This window comes from Leptodactylus fuscus, chromosome 1 (assembly GCF_031893055.1).
Source record: "Leptodactylus fuscus isolate aLepFus1 chromosome 1, aLepFus1.hap2, whole genome shotgun sequence".
In the NCBI taxonomy this organism is placed as follows: Eukaryota; Metazoa; Chordata; class Amphibia; order Anura; family Leptodactylidae; genus Leptodactylus; species Leptodactylus fuscus.
The window spans coordinates 212358231-212380153 of NC_134265.1; the positions used below are offsets into that span (position 1 = coordinate 212358231).

The window sequence follows — 21923 nt, forward strand, 5'->3', positions numbered from 1 at the left end:
TTTCCATTTTTTTCTTGACATTTACCATATAGGTGAAATAATGTTTTAGTTTTATTGTACAGGTTGTTATGGACGCGGTGATACCAAATATGCATTGTTTTTATTAATTTTTAGGTGTTTTTTTTTATATAACTCATTTGAAACGGGAATTTTGGGGCTTTATTCATTCATTTATTTATTTATTTCATAAACATTATTAATTTATTTTTACACTTTTTTTTACATTCTTTATTTGTTCTATAAGTATACTTGGACCAGCAGTACTCTGAGCTCCGACTGGCAATTTAGCGAGCAGCTCGTCCTGTGTAACGCAGCCGAGTGCCGGGTGTAATGGCTTGGGCTCAGAAGCCATTACAAGTCAGTAACAGTACTGAGTTGAGCACTAACATGCTACTTACGAGGACGTACTATTACTGAGATGAGCGTTAAGGGGTTAACAAAGCCTTATGTGTCCTGATAAAAAAACATGGTAAAAATAGTTGGGATATGCAAAATCATTAAAAAGATATTGCTATGCAATGCATACAAAAGTGCTAAATTTGGCCTGGGCTTTGGGGCACCGATGACTCTTTGTCCAGAAAGGGTTAAAAACAAAATTAAGCTGGCTGGCTTTATGTTTCACTATGAGATTTAGCAATGCACCGCTGGGATATACATCATAACAAGGGATACTGAAGAAGTTTATATCAGTGGGACAACTCCACAACAACAGTATATACAGTAATGTCAATGGCATGAATCAAAAAACTGATTTTTTTTTTTTTAAATATCATCTTTGAAATTATTGATGTTATACCTTTCATACATGAATTGCAGTAGAACAAACAGGGATAGAGGGAAGAAAAAAAAAGGAAAAACGATGGAACAGGGGACAAAGGGGTGGGGCTGGGGGGAGTAAAGGGGGAGACGCCATTTTAAACACAATAATCTGTCCATCCTACCCCCTTACTTATATCCCGATAATATTATGAATCCTGCCCATAGAGAGATAAACTACCCTCACACCTCCCCACTCCCACAAATAATTGTTCTTTGAGTCGAGCTCAAAAATCCATTTAGTCTCACCCTTATTAGCATTTGTGAAACACATTGAGTAGGACAAAAAAAGATTTTTCCAGCTTACCCTGTTCATCTATTCCATTGTCCTGGGACGCACGGATACAAGGCAGATTCAAGCCAGCATTCATGTTGCAAAATGATGAAATCCAGCGTCAACCAGGCGATGATCAATTAATATTTATATTAAAATTTAACATTTATTTTTCGGAACAAAACATGTTCCTTCCTCATGGCATACCAAACTATCCTAATGTCGACTTTTATAAAACACAGATATATCAACCCCACCTACAAGATTAACCTTATCGGGTCAATATAGAAGCAAACTGGTGAAGCTCCACCTCTAGACCTGATCCACATATGGAGGTGAACGAGCATGAGCTGTGCATTGCACGGAGAGAGCTCCGGACTGTGGCATGGAGTCAATATTAACAAGACTTGAAAAAAAGCAATTCTCCAGCAAAAAATATAAAATTTAACTTTTACTTAAAATTATTAAAAAGACACATACAAAAATGTGGATCCATACATAATAACAAAAACAAGTTTACGCGTTTCGGAACGTAGATTTCATTCCCTTAGTCATAGCTTATAGATGGTTACTGACAGAGTTAGTTTATATGCTGTCAGAAAACTTATCACAGGTGATAGGATCTTACACGTGACCTTAAAGAGGCTCTATCAGCAAAATCATGCTGATAGAGCCCCACATATGCGTGCATAGCCTTTAAAAAGGCTATTCAGGCACCGTAAAAGTTATATTACACTACTCCCCCGTTTTAAAATAAACCCTAAAAAAGAATGTTATCTACTTATGGATCGTGCACTGTGGGCGGGCATTCAGGGTGTGTCTTCATCTTCATCCACACCTCTTCTTCCTGCGACATCCTCCAGTCCCGTCTTCCTCTGGCGCTCGCGAGCAGACCTTGATATAAAAAAATGGCCTGGGCGCATGCGCAGTAGCATGCGGCTTCTACTACGGCTACTGCGCAGGCGCCCAGGCCATTTTTTTATATCAGTGTCTGCTTGCGAGCGCTGGAGGAGGACGGGACTGGAGGACGTCGGAGGAAGAAGAGGCGTGGATGAAGATGAAGACACACCCTGAATGCCCGGTACGCTCGGTAAGTAGATAACATTCTTTTTTAGGGTTTTATTTTAAAACGGGGGGGGGTGTAGTTTAATATAACATTTACGGTGCCTGAATAGCCTTTTTAAAGGCTATTCACGCATATGTGGGGCTCTATCAGCATGATTTTGCTGATAGAGCCCCTTTAAACTTAAAGGTACCAACGATACATACATGAACTGTGAAAGAAACCATAGTTCTAAATGACATATACAAGAAATCTCCCTCTGAGACAGGAACATATCTGAAAAAATAAAAATAAATTAACTCACAGGAAAAAAAAACAAACACTATGTGTGAACAAGGTTGTACGAAAAATTAACCCATCACGTCTATAAATGCAGAAACAATAACATCAGTCAAAAACCACTTTATGCAAACATGGTTGTACAAAAAATTAACCCATTGCGTTAATTAATGCAAACAAAAAAACCCCCAAAACCCAAATAATTAACATGGCATATAGGATATTATTGGATTCGGAGACTGGCATGCTGTATAAGCTGTTTAATAAATTAAATGACAGATCCTGTCTGATGTTTAAACCTTTAGGAAATCTGCTATCCAGTCTCCAAATCCAATAAGCCTCACAACATAATAAATATTTTCTAAGATTTCCTCCTCTTATCCTGGCTGGAACCTGTTCCAAGACAAAATATGTAAATTAAGAAACACTTCTATGATGTTGTATGATAAAATGTCTAGACGCATGGGACATGTTGTCATTCACAGTTCTGGTGCAGTTAGCTAGATGTTCTGAAATCCGTACTTTATACACTCGGATGGTACAACCCACGTGTATTAAATCACATTAAGTGCATTTGATAACATAAACTGCATAATTTGTGTTGCAGTTTAAAAAAACCCCTTGATCTTGATAGGGTTGGGGGTGTCTTTAGCAAATAATTGCGTGGTTTTCATAGCATACTGACAAACTGCACATCTTTTAGAACCGCATTTGAAACAACCGGACATGTAATCATGAACTACATAAAGCAGACAAAGCTGGAGGACCTGATGGAATAAGCGCAAGAGTTCTTAAAATGTGCAGTGACCAGCTGTGTGGTATTATTACGCACATGTACAATATGAGTCTAAAGCTGGGAGTGGTACCTCAACTGTGGAAAACATCTTGTGTGGTACCAGTCCCAAAGAAATCAAATCAAATCAAATAGGCTTTATTGGCTCGTCCGAATAGATGTTTGGCATTGCCAAAGCTAGTAAAGTGGTGGGTGGGGGGAGTTTGAGTCGAGGGGGAGAGTATGGGGGTGGGGGTGGCTGATTTGGGGTATAACAGTCCGTGGAGTCCTGTCTTCCTCTTAGTTGGTGACCGCTATATGGGGAGGTGGGGTGGCGTGGGTGGTTTGGGGTATAATAGTCCGTGGAGTCTCATCTTCCTCTTGTTTGGTGTCAGCTGGACACGTATTGGGCAGCGTTCTCCACAGTGGCCTCTTCTTCTCCCAGTAGGATGTAGAGCAGGGGTGCCCAATACGTCGATCGCGATCTAGATCGCAAAGGACGTATGGGTCGATCGCGGGATGCAGGGATCCCCGGTGTCTGTTCACAGTGCAGGCTCAGAGTCATCTCCGGACACTGGCAGGCCTCAGCCTGCCAGTGTCCAGAGATAACTCTCAGCCTGCGCTGTGAACAGACAGACACCGGGGATCCCTGGGCGGCCACAGAACACCGCTGTCTCCTGCTCTCACGATCCGCCCGGCTCCGCCAACAAGCCCGCCCGGTTCCGCCCATAGGCCCGCCATGGCCCCGCCCACAGGCCCTCCCCGGCGTTTTGGATCATTATCTTGCTGAAATATCCATCCCCGGCATAACTTCAACTTCGTCACTGATTCTTGAACATTATTCTCAAGAATCTGCTGATATTGAGGAGAATCCATGCGACCCTCAACTTTAACAAGATTCTCGGTGCCGGCATTGGCCACACAGCCCCAAAGCATGATGGAACCTCCACCAAATTTTACAGTGAATAGCAAGTGTTTTTCTTGGAATGCTGTTTTTTTTTGGACGCCATGCATAACGCCTTTTTGTATGACCAAACAACTCAATCTTTGTTTCATCAGTCCACAGGACCTTCTTCCAAAATGAAGCTGGCTTGTCCAAATGTGCTTTTGCATACCTCCGGCGACTCTGTTTGTGGCGTGCTTGCAGAAACGGCTTCTTTCTCATCACTCTCCCATACAGCTTCTCCTTGTGCAAAGTGCGCTGTATTGTTGACCGATGCACAGTGACACCATCTGCAGCAAGATGATGCTGCAGCTCTTTGGAGGTGGTCTGTGGATTGTCCTTGACTGTTCTCTCCATTCTTCTTCTCTGCCTTTCTGATATTTTTCTTGGCCTGCCACTTCTGGGCTTAACAAGAACTCTCACTGTGGTCTTCCATTTCCTTACTATGTTCCTCACAGTGGAAACTGACAGGTTAAATCTCTGAGACAACTTTTTGTATCCTTCCCCTGAACAACTATGTTGAACAATCTGTGTTTTCAGATCATTTGAGAGCGGGCTGTCCATGCTCGGCGACCATAAAACTTAACTGAACTTGAATTGTTTTGTAAAGTGGAATGGTCCAAAATACCTTCATCCAGGATCCAGGAACTGATTAAAAGCTACAGGAAGCGACTAGAGGCTATCTGTGCAAAAGGAGGATCTACTAAATATTAATGTCACTTTTCTGTTGAGGTGCCCATACTTTTGCATCGGTCAAATTTTGGTTTAATGCATATTGCACATTTTCTGTTAGTACAATAAACCTCATTTCAATCCTGAAATATTACTGTGTCCATCAGTTATTAGATATATCAAACTGAAATGGCTGTTGCAAACACCAAAATATATAGAACTAAAAATGATTAAGATTAATAGGGGTGCCCAAACTTTTTCATAGGACTGTATCTTTTTTTATTTTATCTTATCTTATAATGTATCATTGTGGCCCCTGCACACAGTTTTATACCCCACAGTGGCCTCTGCACACAGTATTATGCCCCAAAGTGGATCCTGCACGCAGTATTATGCCCTATAGTGGCCCCTGGAAACAGTATTATGCCCCATAGTGGCCCCTGCGCACACAACATTATGCCCCATAGTAGACCAAGCAGGAACAATAATTATACTGTGTCTTTTCCCAGAGTGTAAAGATCCTGAGACCCAGAGGACAAACATAAAAAACAATGCTACTTACCACTCCCGGGCTCCGGTGCTCTCACTGCTGCTTTGTTTTCAATGTTGGTACAGATGTCATATGAGACAGGCCAGCGTTGCGACGCATAATGACACTAGCCTGGCCCATGTGATGTATGTGATGTCACCAAATAGGCCACAGAATGGAAAGGTGACATAATGTGGAAGTGGCAGCGGCATGAGGAGGCCCCAGAGGGGCAAGGTGACATAATTTGGAGGTAGCAGCAGCATGAGGAGGCCACAGAGTGGTAATGTAACATAATGTGGAGGTAGCAGCAGCATGAGAAGGCCACAGAGTGGCAAAGTGATATAATGTGGAGGTAACAGCAGCATGAGGCCATAGAGTGACCTGGTGACAGAGTGGGTAGGTGAGTGGCACAAACAGTACCCACTGATGATGGTGGCTGTAAGAATAAGCAGTTGGCATTAGATTTATGGCTTCAGGTGGGTAGCAGCATCAGAATTGTAGCTGAGGCAGGTAGCCAGAAGAAACTGGTCTCTTGTCAAGGTTCGGGCAAGGCAGTATGGATGATTAAATCTGATGCATCAGGCATTGGTGGGTGGAAATCCTGGTTAATCCACGCCTGATTATTGTTGACAAAGGTCATTTTCTCCACATTTTGGGTGGACAGGTGAATTCTCCTTGGCGTAACTACGGCCACCACCTCAATAAACACCCGCTTTACTGGCTGGGCAGGACAGCTTTTTCAGGACAAATTCGGCCAGTTGCAGCCACAAATCCAGTTTGGCTGTCCAGTAGTCCAGCAGACAGGCACCAGGCCACCCCCAGTCAGATGTGTGAGAGGACAGACGATGGCACAGATAGACAGCGGCCAATTAACTACATTGTTTGTCTCTATAGTAGTTCAGTTTATCCTTCCTCTCAGTGGGTATAAAAAAAAGCCTTCCTTTTTGACTGGTAGCGAGGGTCTAACATTGTAGAAAGCCAGTAGTCATCCCTCTGCTGAATGGTGACAATTCGGCTGTCACTACGCAAGCAAGTGAGCATGTACCAGGCCATTTGCACAAGTGACTCGGAGGGACATCCGAGTGCATCCATCTCCACTGAATACTGCCACAGTGTGTCTGGGACATCTGCTACGTCTGCCTCATCTTTCTCTTGCTTTTTTGGTTTTTACACTTTTAAGTGGAATCTGATTAGATTATGATCACTATCAATCCTGGTAAAATTCTCTCCCCAACACAGCAGACCTCCTTCTATTCAGGTGCAAGATATCTTTGGAAAATAGCTTGTACCACAGTGGAAAGAACCCAAAAACTTATTTTTTGCACCAAGACTTGAGCCATGCTTTTAACTGCCTGAGCTCACACTGCCTTTCCTGTGTAGCACATGGCACAGGCAGTATTCCAAAGAATACAACCTTGTAGGTCCTTACCTTAACTTTGGAGTCTAGTTCTCTAAATTATTCTTATGGAGCCTCCACCTATCATTTATCCTGTCATTGGTATCCACATGGTCTTCTCCAGCCCCTCCCAGCAATTTGTCCACCCATTCCAGCATGAGACAGCACATGAGGGAGACAGCAAACCCTTCAGTTGAGTTGGTCCTGGTGACTAATTTTTCTATTCTTCTTCTTAATTATAGAATCCCCTATAACCACTAACTGCATTGCCCTACCTACACTACTGTCCACCTCCAACTACTAGTTGGACTAGGTGTTTTGACACTAAAATCTTTACATCATCACCCAACTTAGGAATTTTGTTTGGGTGAACAGAAACATGCATGGTTCTCTTTTTCTTGGATTCTCTTTTTCTGGATTTCTTGCTCCAGTAGTACATAAATAGACTGCGGTCAGGGGATAATCATACACATTAGGGAGAGTTCGGCCAGGCTGAATTCCAAGTGGGGGGGAAAAAACCGAGTCCTCAAGCTCAGGGAAGGGGCAGACAGACAATCAAAACACCCCCTCCCCTTTCCCATTTTTGAAATTTTCCAGTAGCTGCTGCATTTCCCCCCTAGGCTCAAGTTTTCCCAGTTTTTTTTTTTTTTAGGTAAAATTAGGGACCTCGGCTTATATTTGGGTCGGCTTATACTTGAGTATATACAGTATTTATTAATTTTAATCTATTCTTTCTCTGTTCCAGATTGCCTGTGCTGTCTTTGCTGCACTTCTCCATTTTTTCTTCTTGGCTGCTTTTACGTGGATGTTCCTTGAGGGAGTTCAGCTATACATCATGCTAGTTGAGGTTTTTGAAAGTGAAAATTCTAAAAGGAAGTATTTCTATCTAGTGGGTTATGGGATGCCTGCTCTTATTGTGTCTGTGTCTGCAGCAGTAGACTATAAAAGTTATGGAACAGATAAAGTGTAAGTATGATATTTAAACATTTTCCTATATTTTTTATTGGTTTTTTTTCATTCAGATTTGTGTCAAATTTTCTAACTATCCATGTAGAGAAAAATGCTCTGGCACATTCCAAGTACAGTCCTGTAATAAAGTATTTACCCCATACTTAAATGTTTCAGAATATCAAAAAGGAAAAGGCTATCCCAAACAACCTAGCCCTATGCGAAAAAAAAAATTGCCCCCACGTGAATTAAATGTGATTAACCACATTTTTTGAAAGCTGAGTCGATTCACTAGCCACACCCAGGGCTGATTACTTCTGGAATTAAGAAATCACTTAAAATAGAACCTGACTGACAATATGAAGTAGGCTAAAATATCTAAAAAATCAACACATTATGCCCTGATATGAAGAAATTCAAGAGCAGATGATAAGCAAAGTCATTGACATCTATGAGCCTAGAAAAGTTTACAAAGCCATTTCTAAGGTTTTTTGGGACTCCTGTGAACCACAGTGAGAGCTATTATCAATAAATGGAGAAAACCTGGAGCAGTAGTGAACCTTCCCAGATGTGGCCAACCTACCAAAATTACTTCAAGAGTACAGTGATGACTCATCCAGGAGGTCACAGAAGAACAACATCTAAAGCACTGCAGACCTCACTTGCTTCAGTTATGGTCAGTGCATTCAACAATTCAACAATAAGAAAAGGACTGGGCAAAAATGGTATCAATGGGAAAGTTACAAGACAAAAAACACTGCCTCACATTTGCCAAAAAAAACCCCATCTTGATAATCCCTTTTGGAAATATATTTGACTTTTGGGAAAATATTCTATGGACTGACAAGACAAAAGTGGAACTCATTGAAAGATTTGAATCCCCTTACATTTGGCATAAAACTAACACAGCTTTTTGAAAAAGAAAAAGAATAACCTACAGTCAAACATGGTGGTGGTAGTGTGGTGGTCTGGGGCTGCTTCAGAACTTGGACAATTTGCTGTAATTGATGGATCCATGAATTCTAGTCTGTACCTGAAAATCCTGAAGAAGAATGTCTGCCCATCGTTCATCACCTGGAGGTACCAATTGAGATGCTGTGGCATGACCTTAAACAGGCAGTTCATGGTTGAGAATGCTCCAGTGTGGCTGTATTAAAACAATTCTGCAAAAGAGTAGTAGGCCAAAATTCCTCCACAGAGATGAAAGGCTCAGTTATCACAAATGCTTGATTGCAGTTATTGCCACCTATTAAGGTTTGGGGGTTATTTCTTTTTCCCATAGGTCCAGTTTGGTTTAGCTATTTTACCTTAATAAATTAAATCCTCATTGAAAAACTGTATTTTGTATTCACTCAGGTTATCTTTGTCTTTGTCTTTTGAATTTGTTTGATAATCTGAAAAACGTAAGTATGACAAACAGCAAAAATCAAAGAAATCTGTAAAGGGCAAATACTTTTTCAGCACTGTAAAATTCAATCTCTTTACTTGATCACGTTAAAAGCAGGAAACATCCAAATGTAGCCCCAATTCCAATGAAGTTGAGAGGTTTTGTAAAACATGAAAACAGAATACAATGATTTACAAATCTTTTTCAACCTATAGTCAATTGAATACACTACAAATATTTAATGTTGAAACGGATAAAATGTATTGTTTATTTTGCAATTATTCATTCATTTTGAATTTGATCCCTGCAACACATTCCAAAAAAGCTGTAACAGGGGCAATAATAGAATGGGAAAGTTGAGGAAGTTTGGAACATTCCACAGGTGAACAGGTTAATTAGAAACAGGTGAGAGTCATGTTTGGGTATAAAGGGGCCATCCCCGAAAGGCTCAGTTGTTCACAAGCAAGAATAGGGCAAGATTCATCACATTGTGAACAACTGCGTGAGCAAATAGTCCAATAGTTTAAGAACAATGTTTCTCAATGTACAATTGCAAAGAATTTAGGGATTTCATCATCTACAGCCCATCATATCATCAAATAGATTCAGAGAATCTGAACAAATCTCTGCAAGCAAAGCTGGAAGCCAACAATGAATGCCCGTGACCTATCGATCATTTTGGCAGCACTGCATTAAAAACCAACATTTTTCTGTAATGGATATTACCACATGGTCTCAGCAAACCATTCACTTCAGAAAACCATTGTGAGTTAACACACTTCGTTGCTACATCTACAAGCGCAAGTTAAGGAGCAAGAGAAGGAGCGCTATTGGGAGTGTTTCCTCTCTGCTATGGTTAGGCTGTACAGTCAACACCGGACTAAGCGTAGATCACTCCATACAGAGAACTGAAAGAACCTTAACCCCTTAACGACGCATAGAAAAATTATGTTGGCACTGACAGATCCTACCTGACTGCCTGATAGTAAATATTCCCTTTTTTCTATAGAATAATTATATAAAAAAACCTAAAACATAATAAAAACAAAGCATATTTTGTATTGTCATGTCCGTAACAATCTGTACAATAGAACCAAAACAATATTTAATGTATTATTATTATTGTTTATTTATATGGCACCATTAATTCCATGGTACTTTACATTTGGGGGTTACATACAGTACACAGAATATACAGGTAGATATAATACTAACAATGACCGACTGGCACAGTGGGGTAGAGGGCCATGCCCGCGAGGGTTTACAATCTATGAGGGAAGGGGGCATAGAGAAAGAAGGAGAGGGGGAGACAGTTCAGATGGCAGTGAGGTAATAGTGTAATTGGAGGTTGTAGGCCTTCCAGAATAGGTGAGTCTTCAGGGCCTTCTTGAAGCCTGTGATTGTGGGGGTCAGTCTTATGTGTCTTGGTAGGGAGTTCCAGAGTATGGGGGATGCACGGGAGAAATCTTGGAGACGGTTGTGTGAGGAGCGGATGAGAGCAGAGCGGAGTAGGAGGTCATTGGAGGATCTGAGGTTACGTGTGGGCAGGTAGCGGGAGATTAGGTCAGAGATATATGGAGGGGACAGGTTGTGGATGGCTTTGTATGTTAGCGTTAGTAGCTTGAATTCAATTCACTGGGCTATAGGTAGCCAGTGGAGGGACTGGCAGAGGGGAGCAGCCGATGAAGATCGGGGGGAGAGATGAATTAAACGAGCAGCGCAGTTTAAGGTGGACTGGAGTGGGGCGAGGGTGTTTGCTGGGAGTCCATGGTGAAGGGTGTTGCAGTAGTCTAAGCTGGAGATTATGAGGGCCTGGACGAGCATCTTAGTGGTTTCAGAGGTGAGGAAGGAGCGGATTCGGTGGATGTTCTTGAGTTGGAGGCGGCAGGAGGTGTTGAGGGTTTGAACGTGCGACTTGAAGGATAGGTCGGAGTCCAGGGTTACTCCAAGGCATCGGGCCTGTGGGACAGGGGTAATTGTGGTTCCATTAACTTTGATAGATTGGTCAGGTGAAGGGGCCATACGGGGTGGGGTGAAGATGATGAACTCTGTTTTCTCCATGTTGAGTTTGAGAAAGCGGGAGGAGAGGAAGGAGGCTACAGCTGCTAAACAGTCTGGAACTCTGGCCAGCAGGGAGGTAATGTCTGGTCCAGAGATGTATATTTGGGTGTCATCGGCATAGCAGTGGTACTGAAAACCATGAGATTCTATGAGTTGGCCCAGGCCAAGGGTGTAGATTGAGAACAGGAGGGGTCCTAGGACGGAGCCTTGGGGGACACCTACAGAGAGAGGGCATGGTGAGGAGGTGGTGTGCGAGTGGGAGTCGCTGAATGTGCAGTCAGTGAGGTATGAGGAGATCCAGGAAAGGGCCAGGTCTGAGATGCCGAGGGACAACCAATGTAGATGATGTACGTCGGAAAAAACAGTAACAATAAAAAGCACAGGTTGTCCTGCACAAAATAAGCCCTCAACCAACACTATCCCAAGCCCTCAACTAACACTAACTGAAAAATAAAAATGAGAAGATGGCGATGCAAAAATATTGATTTATGTCCACAAATGTGTTTTTGTTGTCCAGAATTAGTATTGCATAAAAAAATAATGTAAATGAGGTATCGCCGTAATTGTACCGAATTTTACAGTTTACATATTCCCTCTTCACCATCTGCTGTGCATTCCCGTCTGGGATACTAATATACACTACACCCCCTGATAAATTCTTTGAGGGGTGCAGTTTTCAATATGAGGTCACTCCACTTTTTCCGGTACCTTACAGGCTCTACAAACATGACATGTTGTTCAGATATCAAACATCTGAACATGTATTCCAAAAGCCGCATAGCGCTCCTTCCTTTCTGCGCCCTTCTGTGTGCCCAAACTGCAGTCTATGCCATCTGTATGACACTGGTGTACCCTGGATAATGTACTTAATGTCATATGTGGGTATAAACTGATATTAAGGCACAGCCGGACACAGAAAGGAAGATGGGTAATTTGGTTTTTGGAGCACAGACTTAGATGGTTTGGTTTTTGGTTGCCATGACACTTTTGAAAAGCTGAAATGCCAATAAAGTGGAAGCTGATTGTGAAAGGTGAAAATGACAATTTTTCCAGGAATATGTTCATTTCAGTGCGTAATTTGTTGTGCCCGACTTGTATCAGAGATGAACACTCTAAAAGCTGTTGTGCCTGCTTAACAGTTTTTGGATTGTGTATCTCTACTGACATAAGTTGGGCACAACATATTGTTGATATATACATATTTGCAACAGATATAGACTTATTGTATTATACTGTGTTGGAGTAACTTACAGCTTTCTGACACTAGATGGCGATGTTATGTGCTGTTTACAGTGTAATTGTATGCTATGGAGACATGTCTGCTCAAAACTTTGCACTTCTATAGTTAGTTCCTTTTCCTCCAGTATATTTTGTTTCTTGTGTGTGCTATATTAATATGCTGATGTACCTTACCTCATGTTCTGAGAAGTAAACATGATATAATCCCATATAATCTATTCTATCGCTTTCTTCTGCGACTAAACTGTGCAACAGCTTATGGGCCCAGGCACAGAAGACAAAAGGAATCGGTGAACGCAAAAGACTTCTTCAGTACAAAAAAGTAAGATAAATTAAGGATGAACAGCAGTTCAGAGCTCAGACTTACAGTAGCTAAACTGAACAATGAGAACTATCAGTTGTGGAAGTTCAAAGTGGAGATGTTATTGTCTAAGGATGATTTATGGGAGGTAATCACCACAGATAGACCAAATGATAATGATCAGACATGGGATAAAAAAAACAAACAAGCAAGAGCTACTATCAGCTTAATAGTGGAGGATGATCAGCTAATCCACATAAGGAATGAGGATACAGCACAGGGAATGTAGCAAGCTTTGAGAAAGTTACATGAAACATCCAGCTTAAATCACAAATTATTTCTGCTACGGAAACTTTACAAAATGAGATTAAGTGCAGAGAAAGACATGCAGGAGCACATAAATGCCATGATGGAAGTGATAACACAGCTGAGATCTATTGGTGAAGATATTCAGGAAAGTCATATAGCAGCGATATTATTATGCAGCTTACCAGATTCGTACACTGCTCTGATAAACTCACTAGAAACAAGACCTGAAGCAGAGATTACGCTAGAGTTTGTAAAGACCAGACTCATAGATGAATACCAAAGAAGGAAAGAGCAAACAAAAGAATCCACAGAAGAGGTTAGTGGGAACGCTCTTAAAATTACAGATAAAAAGCGCCACAACATAGAAACAAGAGAGTGTATCAGATGTAAGAAAAAGGGTCATTTAAAGAAAGATTGTACTATATGGAGAGCAGAACAACAAAAATTACAACAGAGAGACAGTAAACAGAAAGTGAAGAGCTCCATTTCTAACTCACATGCAGATCACTGGATTGGTACTTTTAAAGCAGCTGATAAAAAGTTATCATCATCATCAAGTTGGTTTATTGACTCAGGAGCAACAAGTCACATGACAAGTAATAGAAGTTTCTTTACTGAGCTTGATTTAGATAAGAAGGAAGCAATTTATCTTGCAGATGGGAGCAAAATAAGAGCAGAAGGTATTGGACAAGGAATGTTGATCTGTTCTGATAAATCTGGAAATAATGTAAAAGGATATATTGTATGTTCCAGGATTAGAAGGAGGATTGTTATCCGTAAAACGTCTAACAGCTAAAGGACTTACTGTAAAATTCAAAGATGATAAGTGTACAATCCTAGCAGGAGACAAGGTTCTAGTCAACGTAAATGCAGGAGAACAATTATATCATCTAGACATAGTACATGAACAGTTGAAGTTATGTACACATGATCACAATAATTGTATTCATGTATGGCATAGACGTCTAGGACACCGACATCCTGAAAGTATAATGGCATTACAGAAGAAAAATTTGACATATCTAATTGCTCAATGACCATGAAGTGTGAATGTTGTATAAAATCAAAAGCTACAAGAGTGTCAATATCTAAAGAAAGTGAAACAAAAAGCAAAAGACCACTTGACTTGGTACATACTGACGTATGTGGACCCATGAAAGTGACCACATCAGGAGGTAATAGATACATGGTGACTTTCATAGATGTTTATTCAAGATACACAGTCACGTACTTAATAAAGGACAAAAGCGAAGTTTTCAGTAAATTAGAAGACTATGTGACAAAGTCGAGTAACAAGTTTCAAAGGAAGCCAATCATCATTAGAAGTGATAATGAAGGTGAATTTACAGGACACCAAATAGAAAGCTACTTAAAACAGAATGGAATAGAGCATCAAAAGACTGTTCCATACATACCTAAACAGAATGGGGTAGCAGAAAGAAAAAACAGAACTTTGACTGCATTGATAAGATATGCTGATAGATTCCAATCTACCAGAGAAATACTGGGATGAAGCAGCAATGCCAGCCACTTATCTGCAAAACAAACTTTTTTCAAGAAAACTGAAAAAAAAACCCCATATGAGCTATGGCAAGGTAATAAACCAAGTGTGAACCATTTAAGAGTTTTTGGTTGTAAATAGAGATGAGTGAGTAGTACTTGATAGAGTAGGTATTCGATAGAATACTACGGTATTCGAAATACTCGTACTCGTTCGAATGCTACTCCTATTTGCAGTAAAGATTCGATTCAGAACCAGCATTGATTGGCTGAATACTATACAGTGTACAGCATTCTGCAGCAGGCTCTTCTTTGCTAGTCGGGAGAGCTGTCAGCTTTCAGTTATACGGGAGCTGACTTTTTCTCATGGGAATGCATTGGCCAGCGTTGATTGGCCGAATGCTATACAGTGTATAGCATTCGGCCAATCAACGTTGGTTCTGCCGGAGGCTCGTCTGCAATGAGGCGGAGTCTAAGATCGGACCACAATGGAGACTGCTGTGGTCCAATCTTAGACTCCGTCTCGTCAAAGATGAGCCTCCTGCAGAACCAGCGTTGATTGGCCGAATGCTGTACACTGTATAGCATTCGACCAATCAATTCTGGTCAATGCATTACTATGAGAAAATTCAGCTCCCGAGACTCGTAGCTAAAGGTTATACTCAAAAATATGTAGAAGACTATGATAAAGTTTTTACACCAGTTGTCAAACATACTACAATTAGAACCTTGTTTGCAGTTGCAGCAACAAAGCAAATGCAATTGAGACATCTGGACGTAAAGACAGCATTCCTAAACAGAGATCTAGCAGAAGACATCTACATGGAACAACCTCCAGGATACAAAGATAAAAGAAAACCAAACATGGTTTGTAAGCTACTGAAAAACATAGTTTAAAACAAGCCGATAAAGCATGAAATGATAAAGTCACAGAAGTGCTCACAAATGAACATTTTCAAAGAAGTAAAGTGGATCCTTGTCTATACACAAAGAAACCTGGGAGACAGATGGATCTATGTACTAATATATGTTGACGATATTTTAGTTTGTTTTGAAAAAGAAAGGGATGAAATGTAAATACTGAAAATTCTGGATCAACACTTCGAGATCAAAGATTAGGAAATGTGAAACAGTACCTAGGGATACAGATACAAAGAGAAGAAGACAGAAGTTATCTTTTTAAACAACGTCACATGATTCAGGACGTCATTGAAACATTTGGATTGAAAGATGAGAAACCAATAAAGTCTCCAATGGAAAACAACTATCTGAAGGAGATAAACAGTGAACAAAATATGTTGCCAGACAACAAAGAGTACAGAAAGGCAATGGCAAAATTACTGTATCTTGCGACTGTTACAAGACCAGACATTGCAGCAGCATTAGGAATTTTGAGCAGAAATGTGTCAAAACCAAATAAAATGGACTGGATTGCCATGAAAAGAGTAATATGTTACTTGAAAGGAACTATCAATGTTAAACTAAAACTAATTGCAAGGGACAAATGCATTTTAACTGGATATGTGGATGCAGACTGTGCTGGAGATACACTTGACAGAAAATCTACCAGTAGTTATGTTTTCTTACTCTCAGGTGGACCAATGAGTTGGGCTAGTAAAAAACAATCAATAGTGACACTGTCGACAACTGAAGCAGAGTATGTTGCCGGAGAACAAGCAGGTCAAGAAGTTTTATGGTTGAGACAACTACTGACAGACTTAGGACAACAACTGTTGTAACCAACAAAGTTGTATGAAGACAATCAAGGTTGTATTGTTCTTGCTCAGATGGAAAGAGTTAATCCAAGAACAAAACACATTGATATAAAGTTTCATTTTTTGAGGGATTATCAGGAGCAAGGAATGCTGAAGTTAGAATACTGCCCAACTGAAGATATGACAGCCAATATTCTTACTAAGGCATTGAATGCTGAATGACATCAGAAACTGATGAAGAAATTAAGTTTGACTGAATACGTCTTTATTGTTGAGAAAGGGTGTTGGTATATACATATTTGCAACAGATATAGACTTATTGTATTATACTGTGTTGGAGGAACTTACAGCTTTCTAACATGTGCTGAACACAGTGTAATTGTATGCTATGGAGACATGTCTGCTCACCACTTTGCACCTCTATAGTTAGTTACTTTTCCTCCAGTATGTTTTCTTTCTTGTGTGTGCTGTGTTAACATGCTGATGTACCTTGCCTCTTGTTCTGAGAAGTAAATTGAAGATTGACCCATATAATCTACTCTCGCAAGCTTTCTTCTGCGACTAAACTATGCAACACATATCAGGCCCTGAAATGGCGAATCTCTGGAAAATTTTAGTTTTTAACTTCTCATTATCAGCTGCACATTTATTTCTGGAAACTAAATAAATGCAACACTCAAGGTTTATAAATACTTGCTACGCCACTTGATAAATCCCATCATTGGGGTAGTGTCCAAAATGGTATGACATGTCTGCGAATTCCACTTTATTAGCAATTCAGGGTCTTTGCAAAAGTGGCGTGACGTCCAAAAACCAAACTGTGCTCCAAAAATCAAAATAGTGCTCCTTTCCTTCTGTGTCTGGCTGTACCCAAACAGCAGCTTATACCCACATATGGCATTAAGTCTGTTATCTGGGGTACACCCGTGACATACATGTGGGCATACACCGCCATTTGGATACACAGCAGGGCACAGCAGCCCTGCAGCAGCAGCAGATGTGAAGGAGCGATATGTTTTTGCAGTGCAGATTTAGATTGTTGGTTTTTGGACGCCATGTCACAATTGCAGAGACCCTAAAATTGCCTCTACAAAATGGGGTCATTTCTTTGGGAATTCCAGTTTCCCTGTCGTCCGTACCAGCGGCACAATGTGGGGTATTTCTGCCCCTGTGTGCTGGTAGGACAGGCGGATATTTAATTAGCCAATCAAATGCGTGGCAGGCCCTATAAGAGGGCACAAGAACCTCCCCTCTGCGTGTTTTTTTCTGTCCTGTGTGGACAGAGGACAGGTGGGAGGGCAGCTGCCTCTTGGGCATCTGAATCCACCTTCATTCGGCATTACCGCCTGAAGGACCAAGTGGCAGATTCCACTGCCTTTGCTCAGACCGTTTTAAGTTCGGTCATGGGTTAGTCCCACCCATCTTGGGGACCTGCTTGCTATATCCCCACATTGTGCCGCTGGTACGGACGACAGGGAACAAGTGATTATGAAGATAATCTTGTTTTCCTTAGTCCTAACAGCGGCACAAGATTTCCCACCCTGGGAATCATATCTTATGTATAAAACTGTATATAAATGTTATGGAGGTACTTTTGTATTTACACGCAGAGGGGAGGTTCTTGTGCCCTCTTATAGGGCCTGCCACGTATTTGATTGGCTAATTAAATATCCGCCTGTCCTACCAGCACACAGGGGCAGAAATACCCCACATTGTGCCGCTGTTAGGACTAAGGGAAACAAGATTATCTTCATAATCACTTGTTACTGTCACCTCCAGGGCTCTGCAAAAAATAACATGGAGCCCAGAAAATCCCTCTGAATCTGTACCCCAAAAGCTAAAAAGCGCAGTGCTCCTTCCCTTCTGAGCCCTACTGTGTGCCCAATCAGCAGTTTACACCTAAAAAATATGAAAATGTTTTGTTTGACGCAAATCTTTTCAAAACATATGGGGTCAAAATACTCACTGTACCCCTCAATGAATATCTCAAGGGGTCTAGTTTATAAAATGGTATCATTTATGGGGGTTTTCAATTGATTTAGTAACACAAATCTTGCTTGAATGTGCAATGGGCCTAAAATATTGGCAGCAAAATTTGTGTTTTGAAATCCAATTGTCACTCCCTACCTCTTGGGCCCTACAATTCTAGGGCCCATAGGCCCTAGAATAAATGTTGTGTGTTGGGATGAATATGACGTATTAAGGTGTTATAAGATGGCATCTCTGCTACAAATCTATTGTGCGTGAATATACATACCCAAAATGTATGTCATCTGCTTATAGTAAGGCCACCTGCAAAATTAGAATGCTTATCTAGTTTATGCACAATTCTGTACTGATTCCAGGTTTTTGCTTGTGTTTGTCATTTAACTACTATTTCCCCTGAAAATAATTAGGTATATAAATATATATTGCATATGATATAAATGTTGTGAACAGGAGTGTTACAACCGTGAAGAGATGTCATAAACACAAGGATGAGAGTGACTGACGCAGACAAGCGTTACACTGTTTGCCAAACCTTGAAAACAAGTGAATGTGAGCTAGCAGAACAGCATAGCATAGTGAGCTGTACTGTTTCCATACCCCAGGAGCTCTTCTAGCTTGTCCTATATTCTTTCCCTAAACTTCATGCACTTCTATGGCAGCATAACCTGCTTGGCTGTTTCTACTATTCCTGTCCATTCTCATATCAGCCATCAAAGGCTAAAATGGGAATAACCCTTTCAGAAGGCACTGTAAAAAATGATTTAAAAACGTAATATATATTTACATATGCATATAAAATGTATTTTTATATTCTTTAGGTGTTGGCTTCGACATGATACTTATTTTATTTGGAGCTTTATTGGACCAGCTACACTGATAATCATGGTAATTATTTTATTTGTTTATGTATTACTTTTTTTACTGACTTGTAAGAACTTATACTAAATAACTGCATCAATATAATTTAAGTGGGGTAAATGTATCTGCTGAAGGATAAATGTACATATGAATACACATAATCTTGGAACAGTAGTGCATTCGTATTTCTGGTCTTGCAGCTCTTATTAGGTAAATGAGGCTAAGCACAATTACTAGATTTACCTTTACATACGAATGAGCTGCTCTACCTGGATTACTTTGAAGGTTCAGTGGCGACCCAGTTCGGCAAAACTCTGATGTTGCTTTTCATATAAGGTTCAGGTGGTTTGGTCTCATGATTTGTTTCAGTCTGAATACATTCAGTTCTAGCCAGAGTTTAAATTGTTAAACCTGCAAATCTTCTATCCCAGATATAATAACTACTAAACATTCCTACCAATATGAATCTACTATCTACCAGAAATGGTCAGGCCATAAGAAATGAAACATAACAACCAAAGTTATATCCAAAAATCTCAATATTTATTAATCCAACACAGGAAAATGTTTAAAGGTATTCTATCATTGGCTCTAGTGATTTTTAACTAAACATATATTTGCATAGCCTTTAGAAAGGCTATTCCAGACATACCTTTTGTTTTTGAATTAGCCCACTTTTATTGATATTATTAACCAGCAGGGAGCATAAGAATTTCACTGGGCACTGTGTGCTGTATGTAAACAGGGAGAAGGTGAGAGCCAGGGACGTCATCATCATCATCATCATCAGCAGCAGCAGCCTTCCCTGCTCTCACCTCCCCCCTGGTTACATACAGCACATAGTACTCAGTGAACTTCCGGTGCTTTGTCCTGGTTAATTAGCATATCAATAATTAAGAATACTACATTTTATTTATATAGCGACAACATATTCTGCAGCACTGTACAATTTGTAGGGTTCAAGTACAGATAAAAAGATACATTACAAAGAAATAGTCACTTCACACAATAGGACTGAGGGCCCTGCGCATGCCATGCCATGAGTAAGAGGCACAAGCCTCGAAACGCGTAGGTATTTTGCACTGCCTATGTAAGTTCTTTGTGCAATTTTTTCTACTTTTTGTATCTGGTGATTCCCCCCTCTTTTTCCTTTTTATTTATGAACAAATTAAAATTTATATTTTATATTAATACTAAAGGCTTCATTGTGCTGAAGCTTTTTTGTCTCCATTACATAATTATAACCTTCACGTGTTGACATTAAATATGTAAAAAAATATGTTTTAAATGTAAAGAAATATGTAACACTACAGTGAATAAAATAAAAACATGGTCTAGTGAGAACTGCTGGGATTATACCAATGAATAATGTTAATAATGCTAATGATACACATCAATATGTGGAAATCAAAATACAGACTTAATACTTGTGACCCTAAATACCCTAACGTGCCTCTCCACTGGAAAAAATACCACCCAGTCCATATAAACCTCTCACAAACCACCGACACCCCTCACCTGTCAGCCCCACAGAGACTGGCCGGTGGTACCTCCCCTCTCTGTTGGCGTGGTGTAGGCCAGTAACCTCGGAGAGGTGGGGGAGTAGTCCACTGAGCCCTGGTACAGTGGTTCTGTCCTTAAAGGGGTATTCCCATGACACTTGTTCACTAACCTGCAGGCTGTTGTGCTCTCTTCACTTCCTGCTTTTCTTGGCACATAGGTGGGCGGGGTTTCACTTGCACAGGATTGGTTGTAAATGAATTACCACAGTGTGAAGCTGATGTAGCAGAGCTGGATTTGAGTCAGCTTGCATTACATACAGAGGTAAAGGATTCCCTATCTCAGCTTTTATCAGCTAAATTCACTTAAACCGACTGATAAGAGCTCAGAAATCCTGGAGCTCTCATCTCCCCTATTTGTGTCATTTAAGTAGCGGAGCTTCTCAAACAGCTCAGAGCTGCTCCCAGCCCCTCCCTCCCCCCCTGAGAGCAGGCAGCTACATCACTTGACAAATGAGCAGATAATCCCAAGGGCCATAGAAACGGAGTGTAAACAATGAAGTGAATAAATCAAGATAGCGGCCAAACAAAGCAGTTTTGATAAAGCAATGCATTTAGAAAAAAGTCTTAAATCCACATACGCTAGCAGTATACATAGGATCCTTGTGATGAGACAACCCCTTTAATTAAGTCTGCTGAGTTAGGCACACATCTTATGTTGTAATAGGGAGGTAGTAAGGAGTATGCTGTAGGGTCAGGACCTACAATAGCATCTCCCTTCCTCACAACAACCGGTTCTGTTAAAGTTGGTTTGGGTGTGGGACATGGTTTTACACTTTTTTTTTCATGTTTTTAATAGTAATCAAATAAAAGTGAAGTTTTATCATTTTATCTTTAGCTATAGTTCACACTGGTCTCTCACCAGTTGTCAGGGTTTTAGGACAGAACCCAGCTCCTCCTCTCTCTACCCCAGGAACTGCCCAGGACTGAGGTCCTGACAACCTTTAATAGGCCTTTAATGAGGCCCAGCACCCAACTGCGCTTGAAGGCTCATTCCTGCTGTAGGATAAGAAGTAGTAAAGAGAAAAGACATCTCACAGCTGAGGTTTTGTTACAGACCTGTGTTGTGACCTCACTCACCATACATAAGTGAGGAATCTGGTTAAGATACAGTGACCTTCCAGAACTTTACCTGTCACCTTCTCACATAGAGAAAATACACAGTTTTGAAGGCTTGTAAGTGCTGCAGGTTTTCATTGTGAATACAAATTTGAGGCTGTAAGCCTAAGTTGAAAAGTGTTGAATTGGCATTTAAAAAAATAAAAAAAACACCAAAAAATTATTCATTCATGGCATTCTGCTTGACATCAATT

At 40.6% G+C, this 21923-nt stretch overlaps 1 protein-coding gene across 1 annotated transcript in view; it reads left to right on the plus strand.

Annotated features, from left to right (window-relative positions):
* Window positions 1-21923, plus strand: part of ADGRL3 (adhesion G protein-coupled receptor L3) — an 877296-nt gene that overhangs the window by 584446 nt on the left and 270927 nt on the right. Inside the window, exons 18-19 of the mRNA XM_075282777.1 lie at window positions 7490-7710; window positions 19012-19078. Coding sequence (XP_075138878.1) covers window positions 7490-7710; window positions 19012-19078 — 288 coding nt within the window. The remainder of the gene's footprint in view (window positions 1-7489; window positions 7711-19011; window positions 19079-21923) is intronic.